The sequence below is a fragment of the Sus scrofa genome, chromosome 9, assembly GCF_054392235.1.
Source record: "Sus scrofa isolate SSC_HxYL_T2T_F1_AM1 chromosome 9, Sscrofa_HxYL_maternal_Yorkshire_Landrace_v2.0, whole genome shotgun sequence".
In the NCBI taxonomy this organism is placed as follows: domain Eukaryota; kingdom Metazoa; phylum Chordata; class Mammalia; order Artiodactyla; family Suidae; genus Sus; species Sus scrofa.
Genome location: NC_139391.1, coordinates 26989549 through 27008868, shown reverse-complemented (window position 1 = coordinate 27008868; position 19320 = coordinate 26989549). Strand labels below are relative to the sequence as shown.

The 19320-nt window shown below is 45.1% G+C and overlaps 1 protein-coding gene across 36 annotated transcripts in view; it reads right to left on the bottom strand.

Annotated features, from left to right (window-relative positions):
• AMOTL1 (angiomotin like 1) overlaps positions 1-19320 on the bottom strand; it is a 167337-nt gene that overhangs the window by 33149 nt on the left and 114868 nt on the right. For 34 of the 36 annotated variants that reach the window (XR_014815023.1, XR_014815024.1, XR_014815028.1 and 31 more), the window contains 2 exons: positions 14472-14616; positions 13227-13316 (listed from right to left, as the gene is read on the bottom strand). Coding sequence is in view for 18 of the 36 variants with exons in the window: in XM_021062681.2 (XP_020918340.2) it covers positions 13227-13316; positions 14472-14616 (235 nt within the window). In the remaining 18 variants the exon portion in view is untranslated. Of the gene's footprint in view, positions 1-13226; positions 13317-14471; positions 14617-17196; positions 17750-19320 lie in introns of those variants that run through there. The other 2 variants (XR_014815042.1, XR_014815039.1) reach the window with 2 other exon arrangements.

Sequence of the window (19320 nt, the reverse complement as noted above, 5' to 3'; positions counted from 1 at the left end):
TTTTTTGGAGGGGGAGTAACTAAAGGTCCCCAAGACACTCTCTGTTTTCTTTACACCGCTCTTCCCTTCTCTACCAAGAAAGGAGTTGGAGGGGATGCGTCAGGGCCACGGTGACCAACACGCACGGCGCTGATTCAGTTAACTAGACTCCACGATGCTGATGAAATGAACTGCCTCTTAGGAAAAGATGTCTTGATAATTATTTGCTGTATGAACCCTTCCTAAAAGGTCTCCCTCTGTTTCTTCTTCCTCAGGGTCCTTCAACCTTGAGTTCACTGGCACCCCATCTCACAATTCTGAGCTGTTGGGGAGAAGCCTATTCCAAGGGTCAGTTACAACTTAGGGTAACGGAAGAGTGGGATCCACTTGGAAGCCCTTTCTTCCGAGGTTGTGGGGGTGGAGAGACAACAGGAAGGGATTCCACCTGCTTCACTCTCTGCAATACAGCTTAGGTGCCTTCTGCCTCGAAGACATTTTACCCCCTGGAGTGCATGCTTAGATTTCCCCTTCCCCCTCATCCCAGTCTGAGAGTCAAACCGACAAACCCAGAGAGAGAGAGAGAGAGAGAGAGAGAGACCCCTCAAATATAATCCAAACAGAGTACTGTTTACATCATGTAAGAGCGATCTGTGTTCACATGAGGCTTATTTGATGCAAAACATGAAAGGTGATACACCTTTAAAAGTCACGCTCCTTAATTCGGTCATGAAAAAGTGCTATAATACAAAGCTGATCCCTAACGCCCCTGGTGTGGCTTTTTGGGGTCTTTTAAAAATGTGCTGATCACATTTCTCAGGCAAGGAAGCTCGTTATTTCAGAAAGGGGTGTTGGGCTCTCTGCCATCCCTGGACGCAACTGCAGGTTGCCATGGTTGCGCCAGGCTGCGGAGACCTGGGCTCTGAGTGGGCGGCTATGGAGTCTGTTAACAAACACTGGAACACTCCAGGGAGGGCTTGTTTTAAATGGCTGAGAGGGGGCTGCTTTAAAATGAACTCTGTAATAAGGAAAATTAGGAATAGGAGTGCAAACCAAACTCTGTTCTGCAGAGCCCGGGGAGAGAGAAGGACAGGGAGGGGAGAGAAGGGCTGGCGGGGCGGGCAAGGAGAAAGGAGGGGGCTTCTGACAAATGCACCACCCTGTCCCAACCAGAAATCTTTTCAGGTTCCGTGCATTTTACACACCAGGCTTCCAGGTAAATTTGCTTTTAATAAACAAGAGCTCTGAGTTTGAAAGCCAGTGGTTCAGACATTACAAGAGAAACTGTGTTTTGTGGAAATGGCTGTTGTTAAAATGTAGGGAAGACCTTGTTTTGGAGAAATGAATCACTGTGGGAAAAGGAGGCAAAGCCAGAAGTGTGAAGGATGCAGCCAGTCTTCCTTGTCCAAAGTTAAAAGGAACATAGAAATTGTCCCTTTTAATCAGTATCATGGCAGGAAAATTACTCCAACATATGAATTAGTTTCTGAAGCTCCCCCTCAAGGCTAGACACTGCCTGAAGCTCTTCTGATCTCCTCAGTAAAACAGATCTCTCCTGTACGGGGAACCTGCACACATACACTCGGAGGGGAAAATAGTTCTGTCACGAATCTCTTTTTTTTGGCTGCGCAGCATGCAGTGACTTGACGTGGGACTGAACAGACCAGGGATTGAACCTCAGCTACAGTGGTGAAAGTGCCGAATCCTAACCACTAGACCACCAGGGAACTCCTTCTCACCAGTCTTTACATATTCTGCCCTGTACTCTAGGTACTGTGGCCAGCATCCATCTGTCTAATCATTTCTTCCACCAGGGCTTCCTTCATAATGTGTCTCAACCTTTCTCTCTAAGACTTTAATAATCTAAGACAGAAGAAGTGTTTCCTATGTGAAGAAATATGACAAGTTTAGGCAACAGCTCACTGGATAAGAGGATGTTACTGGCACCCAATCAAATCCTAACTTGGTCCTTAAAATAAAATTCAAAAATGATCTTTTTCAGATGCTTATCACTGGAAAGTAACAAAGCTTAACCACAAAATATTCTATTGATCTGATAGAGGAAAACCACATTTTGGTTTTAATATACTTAATTTATCTACTGCTCTTTAATATCCATAAGGTGAGTTAAATATCCCAAAGTGATATTTTCTGTAGCATTAAACTATCTCAAATATGATTTGGTAAAATATTTATTTGAATATCAGTAAAAGCTCTCTTAATATAATTTTTTTTATTCTAGTCATTCTTTGCAGCGCATTTTTATTTTAGAAACTGTACTTAAATATTCAGGCATAGTTCACAGGTATTTTTTTGAAACATGCCTAAATATAAGATACAGTGCTTGCAAACTTGACTCAACTTCCATGTGTACTATTAAACCTTTCACTTTATTTTTTTTCATGTGAAATAAAAATGAACTGCTATTTCTATGTCACTGCAGGCAGCATGATAACAAATTAAGCAATGAATTAATAAGGCCATATAAATACAGCATGCACAGGGGACTTGATTTTGACCATACACGTAGGTGTGAGTCGATTTTCAACTAAATCTGATGACTTACACTTTCTATAACCTTCACAGATGTCTTTTTTTGCCTCTTTTCTTTGTCTTTCTTTTTTTTTGTTGTTGTTTTTTTTTTTTGTTTTTTAGGGCCACACTTGCAGCATATGGAGGTTCCCAGGCTAGGGGTCGAGTTGGAGCTACAGCTGCTGGCCTACAGCAGAGCCACAGCAACTTGGGATCCGAGCCACATCTGAGACCTACACCACAGCTCACAGCAACGCCAGATCCTTAACCCACTGAATAAGGCCAGGGATCGAACCTACGACCTCATGGTTCCTAGTCGGATTCGTTTCCACTGTGCCACGACAGGAACTCCTCTTTTCTTAATAGAAAAAGATAAATAACAGACATGTCTATTTCCAGGAATGACAAAGGAAGACCATACCAGACAATTTGACTCCCCATGTAGAAAACAACCATAAAAACTGAACATAATGAAACCAGTGATGACCCGAGGGTGGTGAAAAGTGAGGCGGGCAGACAGAAGGTGGGAGGAGGGTACTCCCTGCTGAGGACAGAGCTGCACATGCTCTCAGGATGGGTCGGGACTGGGGCCACTGTCACATTTCATCGCACTTTAAATGTTCGCCCCTTACTGTATGTAAATATGGGTATACCTTATATACCTCTGTTTGGTTTAATGAAGGCATTATTGTAATAAAACTATGTTTCCTTTTCTTAACATTTTATTTGAATATAGTTGCTTTACAATGTTGTCTTAGTTTCAGGTGTACAGCAAAGTGAATCAGATATATATACTCACATTCTTTTTCCCATATAGGTTATTTTAGAACACTGAGTAGACCTCCCTGTGCTATAGTAGGTCCTTGTTAGTTATCTATTGTATATATAGTATTGTGTATGTATAATCCCATGCTCCCAATTATCTCGTCCCCACACATAACTCTATTTTCTAAATGGGCCCCTTGAATGGCAGGTAGGGCCTAACACCAAAACCTGGCTGAAAGACAGAAGTTGATGCTGGGGAAACTGTTACATCTGGGACAGTAGTGGCTCATTCTAGGGCTGACGGGGGAAGAAGAAATGCATCACCTGCAATTAAATGTTCTCTCTTCCTTAAACTTCTGCAACCCCGCCCACTGTCATTTTTGTAACTTGCTTTGAGCAAATCCTTTTTCCTTCATCTTTCTAGCGAACCACAGTCTTTGTAGGCAAAAAGAAAATTAGTAGCAGATGCAAGCTTATTTTTAATGGTCTAAGACCAAATTTTCTGGACTTAAAACAAATACTTTGTCCCCTCAAAGTTCTTGGATTCTATTAAGATACAGCTGGATGTTCTCACTCCAATTCAGGAACCAAATACAATTTCAAAAGCTAATTGTAAGAAACTACAGCAACAGGGCTACTCATTATATTCTGCTTATTTTTTACTCTTGCCATCCAGAGAACAAAAAGGTTAATTTCATACACATTTTCAGAAAAAAAAAATTTTTTTTTTTTACAACTCAAAACTCTATCCTGGTTTCAACAATTTTGTTGTTTTTGTATCTGAAGAGATATACTGGATTACCCAGCAAGGCTTTTTATCATAATTGGCTCTGGTTCAAAGACAGATGTCAGAAACACAGAATGTTAATTCCAGTAGTTAGAACTCACTTGAGATGACCTGAATACATTATTATTAAGTCAAAGTGCTAGGCTGAATAATTTTCAATAAGCCTTCTAGTACAAGAATTATTTATGGTCCTTACTTGGCTGGATTCTTCTTGGGGTAAGAATGTGAAATCTTTCATCATCCCCAGAGCCAACAGAAATGACTTTTGGAGAAGGGAAAGGGAAAAAAATAAGAAAAAAAGGAGACCCCTGTTCTTGTCATGACTTTGCCATGAAGCATCTAGGGAGCCTTGGGCAAACCATTTGATCATTTTTTAAATTGAAGTGTAGTTGATTTACAACACTGGGTTACTTTCAAGTGTTCAGTAAGGTGACTGAGTTAGTATATACACATACACATATATAGTATACATAGTATATATACAGAAATATATATACACATGCATACAATCTTTTTCAGATTCTTTCCCTTTATAGAACATTACAAGACATTGAGCACAGTTCCCTGTGCTATACAATAGGTCCTTGCTGGTTATCTATTTTATATATAGTAGTGTCTTAATCCTAAACCCCTAATTTATCCTTCCCCCACACTTTCCCCCTCTGGTAACTGTAAATTTGTTTGCAAAGTCTGTGAATCTATTTCTGTTTTGTAAATAAGTTCCTTTGATCGTTTTTTTTTTTTTTAGATTCCACATATAAGTGATATCATGTGAGACTTATCTTTCTCAGACTTACTTCACTTAGAATGATAATCTCTAGATCTATCCATGTTGCTGCCAGTGGCATTATTTCATTCCTTTTTATGGTCAATTAACATTCCACTAGGCATAACACATACATCTCCTGTATCCATTCATCTGCTCATGGACACTTAGGTTGTTTCAAAGTCTTGGCTATTATGAATAATAGTGCTATTATGAACACTGGGGGATGATCATTCTTGCTCACACTTTCCTCTTTAATGAGACATGGGGGTCACACTACATGAGCTCTATAATCATGAGACGTCAAGCGCTGCCACCTCTCTCCACCTCCCTGGTACACAAGGAGTAGCTCTCCAGAGGCAGGACACCTTGGGTTCAAAATCTGTCTGATCCATGTATCTGCCTGCATGACCATGGACAAATCACTTAACCTTTCAATGCCCCAGTTTCCTCGTTGGTTAAACACCTGTAATGCCTACCTCTCAGGGTTGCTTAAAGGATGAAGAGAGACAAAGTACCTACAGAGGTTGTGCTTGCTCATGCCAAGTGCTCCATGCGTGGTGGCAGCTGTTACTGAACCAGGACAGGAAGGGTAGATACAAGGGGGCACACTGGCAGCTCCACCTGAAGATAAACCTTCAGATCAATGGCTTCCAGAAACAGTGTCACTCACAATGGCCATCAGATGGCCTCCCCTTGGTACATTTAAGTGGCTATGAACACATATTTAATTATGATACATTTTACAACGCATAAAAGTCCCAGTCAGATGGCCTCTTGACGAGCTCCAGTTCAGAGGACATGTGCTGGCAACCAGCCTCGTGATCTTGAAGGTTCTCTCCAACCCCAATATACAAGATCTAAAGGCCTCACTTCACAGGAGGATGCTTTTATCAGAGGCTTCATGGCCCTGCTGGGAGAGGCACCCCTGAGGCCCACTACTCAGGCAGTGACCACCCATGGGTAACCACAGGCTAGTCCTGCCCAGCCCTCCATTAGCTACTTTTGGTTCCCAATTCGGGTAACTAAGGTTTGTGACTGCATTTGTATGTCTCAGTTTATCTAGAGTGCAATAATCATGATCACCTGACTAGGAATTAGGTAAAAGATAACCGTGAAAATAACAATTATATCTCAATTTATCAATATCAGGACAATGTACAAAATAAGACCTAGGAAATACTTCTCAAGTTCTTTATTTTCCACCCTCTTTTTGCTGGGCTTCCTTCTTTCCCTTCCTCTTCCATCAATAGTGCCCAGAACAGAAATCCACAGACTACGACCTACAGGCCAAATCCAGCCCAGAGCCACACACGGCACTTGTCCATGGTTCATCCATGGTGGCTTCTGGGCTACAGGGACAGAATCGAGTAGTTACGGACCCCAAGCCTAGAATTATTTACATTCTGGTCCTTTGCAGAAAGAGTTTGGTGACCCACAGCCCAGAACGCAGCTCGTTCCTAGGAGGCAGCTAAAAACTGCTTGTTTGAATAAATGATCATGATCAGCATTTCATTCAACATCCAGCAAATATTTGCTAAATGCTTCTAAGCATCCGGCACTCTGCCAGCTTCTGGAAACACAGTGACCTTGGACGATGATGGTGAGGGTGACAGTCATGTGGTCATGGTGCAGACAGTTTAGCAAGGAAAGACAGAAAATGCCCATCCAAACGGTTCCTTATTTACCGTTGTGATGAGTGTTTATGAAGGAAACAGGGCACTGGGGGAGTTTATAACAGGAAGCCTGGATCCCATCTCAGAAGCATTCTCTGAGTAACCTCCACTTCATCTGAGCAGAGATCTGAACGTGGATTTCTTGGCTTTGAACTGTCAGGGAAAGTGAGGGGTCCTGGACGCCCCATGAAATGCAAAGGGGTTTCAGTCTATTTTTTCAGTCTGTGCTTCCTCCATCCAGCCCTCTAGCTACGAGTGCAAGGAACGCAGACTGTAACAGAGCGTAAGACACCCAATTTCTCAGTCCTCAAACGGCAATGCTAAGCAAATAAATAATTGAAAAACCAACGATGTGAAAGCCATAAGCAGCATTCGCTTGTTAGAGACCAAATACCAACGCATGACTGAGAGACCGTCCTGCCATCAGCGCTGGTTCTTTAAGCACAGAAAACCGGCCTAAATTGAGTAACATTCATTTTCACACTTGGGGGGAAGATTTGATGGAACGTAAACAGATAGCCTGCGGCCTCGGTGTGCTGCCAGCTGTCACGGAGGTTTGAGGTTTCTCAGTGCGGCCTGTCAAGGTTGATCGAGTGGCTTAAGCACTTGCACGCTCTGCTTTCCAAAGCCAGCGAGGCTCAGTGGGCCACTCAGGCATTCGCTGGGAACGTGACTCATCCCCACCCTGAAAACTGGCAGGTCTCTCCAGAGAAGGTGAGGTGAGGAAGGATGCACAGGAGCCGGAAAAGCTGCTGCAGAATCAATGCATCTCCTATCACCGATTATCCCGCAGAGCTCTGTTGGCTGAACTGAGACTTATTCTTCTGTGTCTTTAGAGGAAATATAGGTCCAGAGAGGTGAAGCATCTAACGTCAGGTCACTGAGTGTGTTAGTGAGAGCCCAGGAATTAGATGATGTGGCAACTGATCCAAGATTAGATGCTGGAGCCCATGCCTATAAAACCACTGCTTTTTATTTATTTATTTTTATAATGATTTTTATTTTTTCCATGATAGCTGATTTACAGGGTTCTGTCAATTTTCTAATGGAACTAGAAACTCTCACACTAAGTGAAGTAAGTCAGAAAGAGAAAGACAAATACCGTATGATATCACTTATGCCTGGAATCCAATATATGGCACAAATGCTCCTTTCCACAGAAAAGGAACTCATGGACATGGAAAACCACTGCTTTTTAGAATCGCACGGTCCTACTACATGTAGAGGTCATCTAAAAGTCATCGCCTTACAAGGACAATCGGTTAGTTTAGGACAAGAAAATTTTCTTTGTTTAAGAGATGCACCTTGGCGGGCTTAGTGGACAATTCCTTCCCCTTTGCCAGGAGCTGATCTGTGTAGTGTCTGGTATGGACTACGGGCTGTCAGTGAGCACATGGCCAGTTGCTACAAAGACTTTAATAAGCCACAGCCAGCTCGCATCTCCAACACACCAGGGCAGAGTGAAAGGGAAGGAGTCAGGGAGGAAGTCAACTATATGTAAGGACACAGAAAGCATTTTCTTTTCTGTCTTTTTCTTTTCTTTTTTTTGGGGGGGCGGGAATGGCATGCAGCAGCTTGATGTGGGATCTCAACTCCCAGACCAGGGATTAAACCCGGGCCACAGCGGTGAAAGCACTGTGTCCTGACCCCTAGACCACTAGGGAACTCCCTATAGTAGTAATTTCCATGAAAAAGGCTACTCATCCCCTTACCCAGATATCTTGCCACTTGAAAAAAAGGAAGGAAGGAAGGTAGAAGCCAAAAAAAGAGGATAACCTGGGATAGCTTCCAACATGACTGGGAGACCCTGGGCTCAAAAGGACATTTTTTTTTCTTGCCTTTTTTAGGGTGCACTTGTGGCATATGGAGGTTCCCAGGCCAGGGGCTGAATCAGAGCTGCAGCTGCCGGCTTACACTACAGCCACAGCAACACAGGATCTGAGCGGTGTCTGTGACCTTACACCACAGCTCTTGGCAACGCTAGATCCTTAACCCACTGAGCAAGGCCAGGGACTGAACCTGCGTCCACATGGATGCTAGTCAGATGCGTTTCTGCTGAGCCACGATAGGAGCATCAGTATCAAGGACATTTTGATACTGATGCTCCACAAAGAGATTTGAAGCCTATTGTTACAGGAGTTTCCCCCTTTTACTCATTCCCTCACTAAACCTTTATTGAGTGCTGGGTACAGAAAGATCCAAAGAGTTTTAATGAGGGTTGGGAATGGATGCTGGTCAGGAACGCCTGTAGTCCTCCCATCTAGTGGAGGAGATCCATGCAAAGGAATGGGGCCCGTGGAGGATGGAGGTGTGGTAGGTGCTGTAGCAGGGGCTTCGCACTGAGTCAGGAGCTGCAAGCACTGACAGCCGCGCAGAGCAGGAGGGAACCCAGGGCATCGTCATGCGACAGCATCTAACCTCTTCTTCCTCATGAAGCCTGATAGAAACCCACAGCATGATACGATGAAACCCAATGAGGATTCAGATCAAGCTCCTTACACTCTATGTGGGTCAAGAGAATTAATGCCTATGTCAGTGCAATGTCTGCTTCGTGGTTCACACAAGCCCTGAGAGGGCAAAAACCAGAGGGCTTTTCTTTTAGGAAATTATTTCTGTCTCTTTACATTCTATAAGAAAATCAAAGTACCTAAAAATAAAAGATTCAAGGGTACAATGATGATTATAAGACACACTGAAAATGGTAAATTACTATTATTTTGAAAAGAGAATGGCCCCACACTTTTTTGGGGGGGCTGTTCATTTTTAAACCAGTGGGGATTATAAGGGAAATCAAATTTTATAGATTAGTCTCGCCCCATTTACATCCATTACTAGTTAATTTAAACAAATAAATGAATGTTCAAAAAAATCTTTTTTTTTCCTGGAGAGGGACATTTAACAGCCAGACTCTCACTTGCATAGACTTCAGTTTAACCAAATATGCTGAACCTGTGGGGCTTAAAGAATCCCAGGGGGTGGGGGTGGGGGTTAAATTTATGGCCATCCTGTAACACGACTGGGCTTTATCCTGGAGTAACACAAGCGTGCCAGGGCTAACCAGCCACCCCCCTCCCAAGCATGTAAATAAGATCATCAATCAAGTATCCCTAATCCGGTATTTTATTTTGAGCTTTCTGACCTACTAATAATGCAAGTTCTTCAGAATCATCCACTTTCAGAAAGAAAACTGTTAAAAAAGCTTTACTTACTGAGAAGACAGAACTAAGAATGATAACAGACATTCCTGGGGCACTGCCTTTAGTGGACGGTGGCTGTGTGTGTGTGTGTGTGAGACAAATAAGTGAATGGGAAAACCAGGAATCTCAGCAAGTTACAGAAGCTAAAGGACCAAGAAGCCCCAGTGTCACACAGCCAGATCCAAAAAGAAATTGGTTAGATGCCCTATTTTTAAGGAGAAATTTGGCTGCCAACGTATTTGGAAAAACAAGCAAAACCAGAACACAAACACACATTTTTTAATTCCTACAAAGAGCACAATGCAACACCATGAGATGCTAGGGAAAAACATTCCTCAGAGTCATCACACTCCTGAATGCCTCACTCCCGGTGACTTCTAATCAGACACATCTCATGACCCAGAGGAGCTCAATGATCCTGCTGAAGGCTCGTTTCAACTCGTAGCGCTGAGTGGTAACAACCCAGGCAGTCCACCCAGGCCTTCCTCAGGCTCCAGCTCGAAAGCAGAGCTCAGCCTTTGAAGGAAAACTACTCTGGGCAGCAGAGAATTTAAAAATCAGGTGAGGAAGAACATCCCCCTCCCGTTAGCTGAGAGAGTTTACCAAGACCTCCTGACGGCTCAGACTGCAAGGGCGCCCTGGCCAGGCTTGGACTTGGACTTGGTGCTTCAACCTGAACGCTGAGCAAAAAAGTCAACACATGGTGTCCTCTGCCTTCCCTTTCCCTCTAACTTTTCCATCGGCCAAGGCGGTTGTCAGGGGTGTTCCAACTTAGCCTTAGCTCTTGGTAGGTGCGATCCAGAGAAGTCGCTACTATGTGCCACGCAGGCAGTCTTGCCTTTCTCTTAGCCAAGTGTCAGAACCTCAAGAGGCTCCTTTGAAAAGGATGGTTTCTCTTGAGTGTGTGAGGTTTATCCTTATGATTACTAGGCCTGGGAAAAGTCTTCTAATAATAGAGTTTCTACAGGAATATACAGGTAACGGAGCACATTAATAACTGTGAAGAGAGACAGTACTTGATGCCTGCCATTCTGTGCCCATGTGCTAAAAGGCGAACCTGACAAAGAGCTCTGCCCACTGGCAGCCCCCTGGGTATGTCTGCACCTTGGTTAGGCCTGCTCACTTCGCTGCGGGCCACACCCTGAGATGACTCAACAAGCTCAAACCATAACTGGTTATCTAATCCCAACGCCTCCTGCTTTTTTATGAGGAAAGGATGATCACACATCTAGTGGCTCTAATCAGACTTCTTTCTCTCTCTCTTACTGTCATTATTCAATTGGTCACCAAGTCCTACTAATGTGTCACTTGTCTATTTGTCCCCTACCCTCCATTACTGCATTAGTTCAGGACTGCTACCTGTCTTGCCCAGATACTAGTAGGCTGTTAACTTGTCTCCTTGCCTTCACACATTTCTCTTCTTCTGTGTCTCCCTAACTAACTTCTCAAAATAAAAGCCTTGCAAACGATAAAATCATAAATACACTTGAAAACATAGGTGAACATGTTTAAAATCTTGGAGTGGAAAAAGCATTTCTAAACCTGACATCAAACCCAGAAGGCACAAATACAGACACTTTAAAAATCTGCTGTAAGAGAAAGGACATATTCAAAGATTTAAAAAATATTTAAAACTATATATGATGGGGGACATGCTAATTTCCTTCATATACAAAGAGTTCATCCGACTCGCTAAGAAAAAAAAATTTGTACATTTGAAATAACATCTCAAGTCCATCTCTTGGCCACACTAAGAGAGGGAAAAACTAATGCAAATAATTTTAAAGCCATGAGGAAGGCACAGAGTGTCCTGCAAAGATGAGGTACTGGATTGGTTAGATATCACTGTCAGCAAAACCGCTTCAAATGCCCTGCTGAGAAGCAATTACATCACACGTCAACACGGAGGCACCTTTCAGCAGCTGAAAAATGCCCCTGGACTCTCTTGTTTATGCCTTTGGAACATAGCCGAGCATGTCTGCACAGAACACATCATTCCCTGTAAAGCTGGAAGGGCCTCTTTGCCTGCATTATTGATGTTTTAGCTTTGAGCCAGAAGGTTAAAGTCTTTGGGAACATTTCTGAACTCGCATAACACCAAAGCCCATTAGTTCTTCAGCACACCCTGGGCTGGGAGGCCAGAGCAAATGCTCATCAGATGAAACTCACCGACTTTTCCATTTTGACCTGAACTAGGTGACAAAATAACATCCCCTGGCAAGAAGGCAGAGTATCAGCAGAGTGGCATTGCTGACATAACTCCCACAAAGCTCTTTCCTCTACCTAGGCATCCGATCACCCCAACTTAAGGTGTCAAACTCCTAAGAGCAAATCATACAGATGACTCATGTTTCAGACAAAAGCTCAGATGAAACGGTAAATCTGAGAAGCAGTAGCACCCACAAGGAAAAATAGATGTTGTTACAAAAGTGAACAATTCAAGATGCTTACATAGCTTCCTACGAGAGTCTGGAGCAAAGGCCAACTCACTTACTTGAGACTGCAAAGGAATCTGACGCAAAAGCTCTCGACTGCATGAGTGTCTGTCTGCCAAGACAGAATTTGAAAAGTGAAGCTGAGACTTGACTGCTCCACTGGAGTACAATCCTGAGTAAAGTTGGGAAAAACAAAGGAGTTGAACCCCAACAAACACTTCTGGAAATTAGAAAATTGTACCAATTATTTCCCAGCCTAGAAAATGCAGAGCTGTATTGAGGGACCCAAGCCTAAGAATACCACCGTTACATCACGGGCGGCCAGTGTCTGACACGTGACTTGTTGTTCTAACGGTCTTTAGTTCGCGACGCCATAAATGTTGTTGAGATGTCTCAGTGTTGTTGAGGATTATGATATGGAAATGAGGTCAATTTTCTGAACAGTCTTCTAAAAAACAAAGACAGATTTTTTACATTTCTGACTTGGACAGTGAATTTGCAGAAAACTGAACCTTAATCGATGAATTTTCAAAACCCATTGGCTTCTGGTGAAATTAGGAAAATGCTCTCCCAATAAATCTAGAGGCACGGGAAGCCTTTTTCTTCCTGGCTCAAATGGGCTCAATGTTCCTGGAAGCAAGCATCACGGATGGAGACACGTGCAATGACCATTTAGATGGCTTCGTGCTGCCGGGGGTGGCCAGTCCAGAACTGCCCCATCTAAGTGAGCTCGAAATGAGACAGAAGAGCTAATCCTACTGCAGGCCCCCTTCCCTTTCCATGGAGAAAAGGAACTGTGCCTTTCTCCATGTGGTGAGTGCCAGGAAACGCTGCTGCCTTGCTGTTCCTTGGAGGGTGTTATGGAGCAACTGAAACTGTAGGTCAGAAGGTCAGAATAAACGTGACTGAAAGAATACATACCAAGCCCGGCTTTGTCTCTGCAGACCTAGGAGGGCCTCGTCTGTGGCCCAAGAGCTTACATGCTAACTTAACAAAACTCAAGCAGCACAAAACCTGCTCCAAGCTAAAGGGGTTCTCTGCTCAGCCCTCAGTTTTGAAAAGCACCAGGGAGAAAGAAGAGCGGAGACTCACTCTGGGAAGCGTAGAGCCCCTCCGCTGCTCTGTCTTCGTGCCCGTTGTACTCCCGGCTGGACAGCTGTCTGTTGGCGGTCTCCAGCCGATCTGTGCACAGAGAAGAAACGGTGACAAAGAAATGCCTCGGAATCCTCCTCCAACCAAGAAATGACCTGGGTGCTGAGGACGAGATGCCCAGGCAGGAACCCCAAACTGAACAACGCCTGGCTGGGGAGGAACAAGACATTCCAAAGCATCCAAAGAAAAGTCTTCAGATGCTACACTGGGCCTTTATGCAATACAATGCCATGGTATGCACCGTGGCAGGCAGCTTAGAACGGGGTCCAGAAAGGCCAGCGATGTCCTCGCAAAGGGGGTGAGTCCCCTTGGCCTCAAACCCAGCCCTTGGCTAACCTTGACTTTATGCTCTCTATAGCTGGGAAGCAAAAAGTTAAAAATAACAGCTAAATAAATACCAAAAAAACAGGGCAAGACGACCTAATGGATGAAGATTCTACTCAGTGAGTTCTAGGTTTGCTCATATTATTTGGTCACCCTTCATTTCTCCAATTAAATAATTCAGCCTAACAATTCTTCATGAAATGCATATGATACCTTAAGACAAAGGGTTACAGTAATAGAAAAGGCAGGGTCCAGCTACAGACTTTCAATACACTGAGTATTTGACATGAGTGAACTGAAAAAAAAAAAATGGCTTGGCCGACTGAAAGTGAAGTCCATTGCATGGGTCAAATCATTCTGCACGTTAGAGGTTTCCAAGATCCTGCAACAGGGGGCTCCCAGCTTTCAGGAAGTTGATATATATCTAGTCTTTCCACAACTGTGGGTTTTTTTTCTCTCCAAGAGGGATATGTGTCTAGCTCTATCTTCCATGCTACACTGAGCCAGTGCGAGGTGTTGACTTTCAAAGGATGCTATCAAATGCCTCAGCTTGATGCGGCAAAGGTTGTGCATGCAACACTGGCCTTTTCAGACATTCCCATTCACAACACGAGTCATGTTAAGTACTTTTAAAACAAGACGGAGTCGCAAGCATCCTCCCTGCCTTTCAAGGACTCGTGCCCAGGGGTCATGTCTCAGGCTCAGGGCTGCCACCTACAATCGACAAGGCGAAAAGAACATCTCTGCTCTTTGGTGTCCCTTCCCCAAGGGGTTCAAATCCACGAGGTTATCTAGTACAACCTGGACCTGAAGCTACACGGAGGGTTTAGGTAGAGAAAAACGTGAGTGAACTTGACGTACCTCGGAGGTCTCTGTTGAAATCATGGAGTCTTCGAATCTCGCCTTCGAGTTTGTTTCTCATCGCCTTGTCCAGTGACTCTCGCTTGGTGGTAGACTTGACCAGGCTCTCATAGGCTTCTGAGATTCTCTGAAGTTCTTTTTCAAACTGGAAGAAAGAAGTGGCATGAATGTGGGACTTCCGACTTCTCACCCATGCCTTAGCTTCCACTGATGCCTGGACGTTCCACGTGGGAAAGGCTGTACCGTCCAGGTAGCCTTTCTGTATCTCGAGTCTGTCCACCACTCCCCTCACGGCCCCAAGGGCTAAGTTAGGATGCTGTGAATGACAGGCTCACAAGTCTGGCAGGACCATCTGATATGACCTTGTAATAGTCCCTCTGTACAAATATCAGGAATGAGAGAATTTAAACAGAGCTCCAAACACCTATATTTTGAATGGCAATTTATAATTATTATTATTTTCCTTAGTTTAACAGAAGGAAAATATTAAAGTACAGGAAAACGAAAAGACTCCAACTAGAACCCAAATTTCCCAATTCCAAGTACAGTGCTTTTCCCGAGACCCTCCTACCCATCCCCAAAGGAACACAGAATCCACACAGAGAGAGGCTTCATCACTCAGTCTTGCTACCCTTTTGTCTATGAAATTATCTATATAAAAGACTAATGGATTTTGTATCTAATTGTAAATCAGTGTACCACAGAAACCTCTTTACATGAGGGAGTCAAAAGACATGGGATAAAAACCATTTATTTTTTTTCCCTAAATTGAGAGCTATAACCGAGAGCCTTTAATCTACAGCATATGCAAATCTATAACAAGTAGCTGTAGCTGTCAAAACAGAGTCTAATATAATAGTACATTTTGCAGTAGATATTGATAAATCCTATTTTATTGTTATGTAACATAAATGAAAGCAAAAGAGTAAAAAGTGCCTGCAAATCTGGTTACCAAAGTTGGACTCAGAGGCCAAGCAGCAGGGTTGAAAACACCAGCGCCCCTCCCTGGGCACCAAGAGACCTGCAACATTTTTTGGTCCCCCCACAGGAGAGCAATGGCAACACAAGCTGGGCCCTGCAACTGCCTGAATTCCCGTTGCCCAGATCAGTCCCCGCTGAGATTCCTATAAACATTGCACATCCTAACAGATACCTCTTGCAACATATTATGATCTGGGTGCCGAGGAAACAGACATAAGACAATTTCTGCTCTTTGGGGGCTCACAGCCTAGAGCTGGCCTGCAGGCCTATATGCATCTATGATGCAATGTGACAAGGGGTATGGTAGTTTAATGCTATGGAAACCTAGAGACAGTCATTAATTTTGCAGGGGTGAGAGGGGGTTTCTTTAAAAAAAAGATTTCAGAGAAAAATGCCATTTAAAATGAGTCCTGGGGTAAAACAGGAGTTGGCCAGGCAGAAAAGGCCAAAGGGCTTTGGCATTCTAGGCAGAAGACAGGGCATGAGCCAAGACAGGGCCACGAAGGAACGTGTGTGTCTCTGACACCACAGGGCATCTGGGGAGAGGAGCAAGGGGCAAGCGGCCGGAGCAAGAGCCAAAAGGAAGGACTTGACGGCCAAAGAGAACCATGGGGGTGGAAGGGTCGGGGAGGGGAGGGCAGCGTAATATCATCTGAGCCTTTACAGAGGTCACACTAAAAGACGGGGCCAGGGGTGGCCCGTAGGGAGTGAAGCCAGGAGAACGGAGTCCAGGTAAGAAGCTAAACAGTTCAATGACAGATGACAAGGACGTGAACTTGGACAACTAAATGGACAAATTCCCAAGACACTGAAGACTGGGATCGATAGGTCTCTGCGACTGGTCCGGATGGTTAAGGGAGAAAGAAATCAAAGACAACACATTCAGACCTCAGAGGCTGGAGCCATGAAACTTAACCATGATAAGTGATGATAAGAGAAAAAGGTTTACTAAAGAAAGAGAACCAGCCTGGTTTTGGAGAATCCACGTCTGAAGTGCCTGCAGGACAATGTGGCAAGGATTTCCATCTAGCAGCAAAGATACAGGTCTGAACGTGGGGAGAGGAGTTGTGTCCCTGCGAACAGTTGACAGAAGTCACAAGTGGAGAGCGGGAGTTCCCGTTATGGCTCAGATGGAAATGAACCTGACTAGTATCCAAGAGGATGCAGGTTTGATCCCCGGCCTCTTGTAGTGGGTCAAGGATTCGGCATTGCCGCAGGCTACAGCGTAGGTTGAGGATGCGACCTGGATCTGGCGTTGCTGTGGCTGTGGTGGAGGCTGGGAGCTGTAGCTCTGATTTAACCCCTGGCCTGGGAACTTCCACATGCCTCGGATGCGGTCCTAAAAAGCAAAACAACGACAACAACAAAAACACAAGTCTCCTAAAGACAGATCTCGGCCCTGATAAACTCCACCTGGTCCTGGATTCTTTACTTTCACTAGAAGACCTTCCATCTTTACCATAAAGGGAAACCGCAGGCTCCCGATGACAGCAGCGTTTACTGCCTCAGATACGGACAGACAAGAACTTGGACAGGGTCACGTGCTTGTGGCCGCTGAGAGACAGAGGAGCAGGGTCTTCATTCAGAACAAGGTACGTCCTGTGAGACAGGACAGCTGCAACGGGGGAGGCCGATGTGTCCCCTACAGTGTGGTTGGGGGCCGGGGGGGGGGGAGGGGCAGGTGGAACCACGACTAAATGTAGGATGTTGACATGATAAGATTCTGATGCAATGTAAGCAAAAATTTCTTTTCTTTTCCTTCTTGGGGCCCCGTCTGTGGCATATATAAGTTCCCAGGCTAGGGGGTCGATTCAGAACTGCAGCTGCCAGCCTACACCACAGCCCCAGCAACGGGGGATCAGAGCCGTGACCTACACCGCACCTTGCGGCAACATCATATCCTTCACCAACCAAGAGAGGCCAGGGATTGAACCTGCATCCAAACGGAGACTATGTCAGGTTCTTAACCCGCTGAGCCACAGTGGGAACTCCAGGATTTTTAACTCCCTTTCCCAGAAGTCTACCCAGTAGTGAGCATCTCTTCTCTGGAAGCATTCAAGCAAAAACTGAACCTTTCAGAGACATGAAAAACCTCCTTTCAGAGACATGAAACAAGGGTTCTTAAGGAGTGAGAAACTGGACTAGAATCAGAATTTTTTTGGTTTTTTGGGGTTTTTTTTTGTTGTTGTTTGGTTTTTTTTGGGTTTTTTTGTTTGTTTGTTTGTTTTGTCTTTTTGCCTTTTTTAGGGCTGCTCCCACGGCATATGGAGGTTCCCAGGCTAGGGATCGAATCGGAGCTGTAGCCGCTGGCCTACACCAGAGCCACAGCAACGCCAGATCTGAACCGAGTCTGCAACCTACACCATAGCTCACGGCAACACCAAATCCTTAACCCACTGAGCAAGGCCAGGGATCGAACCCGCAACCTCATGGTTCCTAGTTGGATTCGTTAACCACTGCGCCATGACGGGAACTCCCTAAAATCAGAATTTTAAGTCTAAAGCTCTGTGGTTTCTGACTGCACACTCCCTCTGCAAAAGAACCATATCTGTACACCCCTGGATCCAGAACATCTTAAGTCCTCCCTTGTAGAAATGAAAGATGGCTTTTTTTTTTTTTTTTTTTTTTTTTTTGCTGCACCCATGACATGCAAAAGTTCCTGGGCCAGAAATCGAACGTGTGCCACAGACTTGACAGTGCTGGGTCCTTAGCCTGCTGTGCCACCAGGGAACTCCAGAGTGGCTTTGATATAAAAACTGTCTAGGCCAGTTGGTCTGAGGGTGATCCTATGCAGAGGATACTGGGTTTGCCTTCACGGCTCCCATCCTCCCTTCCAGCCTAGATGTCAGCGAGTTCCTAGGCCAGGCTGCAAGCGCCCCTGATATCCCAGAGAAGCACTCTGTGGCCCAGAAACGGAACACGAAGCACCTGGGCAAGGGGCCCTGAGAAAATCCCAGCCCGTCCCAGCTCTAGAGACAGGCCTGTTCCCTGTGCACCTTTTCAGGTGCAGCTCAGAGACCTACAGGATCAGAGACAGGCCTGCTGTCCAAGCCTCAGACCACCCATGACAGCCACCACTGCTTTGCTGACAAAAGAAGGGGGTCTAGAGCAAGCCCAAGGGGGACCGAAAATATGTTAGCCTTTCCCTTCAAACGTCCATTGACACCCTGATGGCTCCTCAGGGTCAACCCGCTGAACAGCCCACAGTCTGGTCCTGCTGGAAATTCCGTCCATTAATTATGTTTTGGGGAAACTGGGAGGAAAAAGAAGCAAAACGAGTGGCCAAAAGGAAATAATGAAAAACCACAGCTCTTTCAGGGGGTTGCGGGCCATCCTTCCAACACTAACGGCGATAATCCCCCCCGCCGCGCCTCTCTGCAAACAGGGTCTTCATTTCTAAGCGGTGCTCGGGCAGCCTGAGAGTCAGTCCTCGTTTCCTGCTGGGTTCCTGGCACAGGGCGCACAGGCTAAGCCCTGCAATTAAAAATTCATCTATTTTTGGTTCTGCCCTGACGAAGCTCTGCGAGTGCTCCCGAGGCTTTGAGGAAGGATTCCAGAATGGACATTCCTGCCGGCACAGGGCAACCACAGCCTATGAAGCAGCAGGTGGCTCCACCCCAGGCAGAAGTTATCCTCACCGAGGAGTAAAGTAACCTCATCCCACAGGCCTCCACCCAGACCTGCGCTTAAGTAGCTCCGGAGACACACAGGGCAGTGAGGTGGATGCCGAGGGACCGCCTGGACGAGGAGGACCTCGAGAGCATCCGCCGTCAAAGTTAAGTCACGGATTTCATTTGCTCTGCTGTCTCTTGTCCCTGCTGCTGAGAAAAGCTATGGAGCCAGTGATAAATATGATGAGTGTCCATCA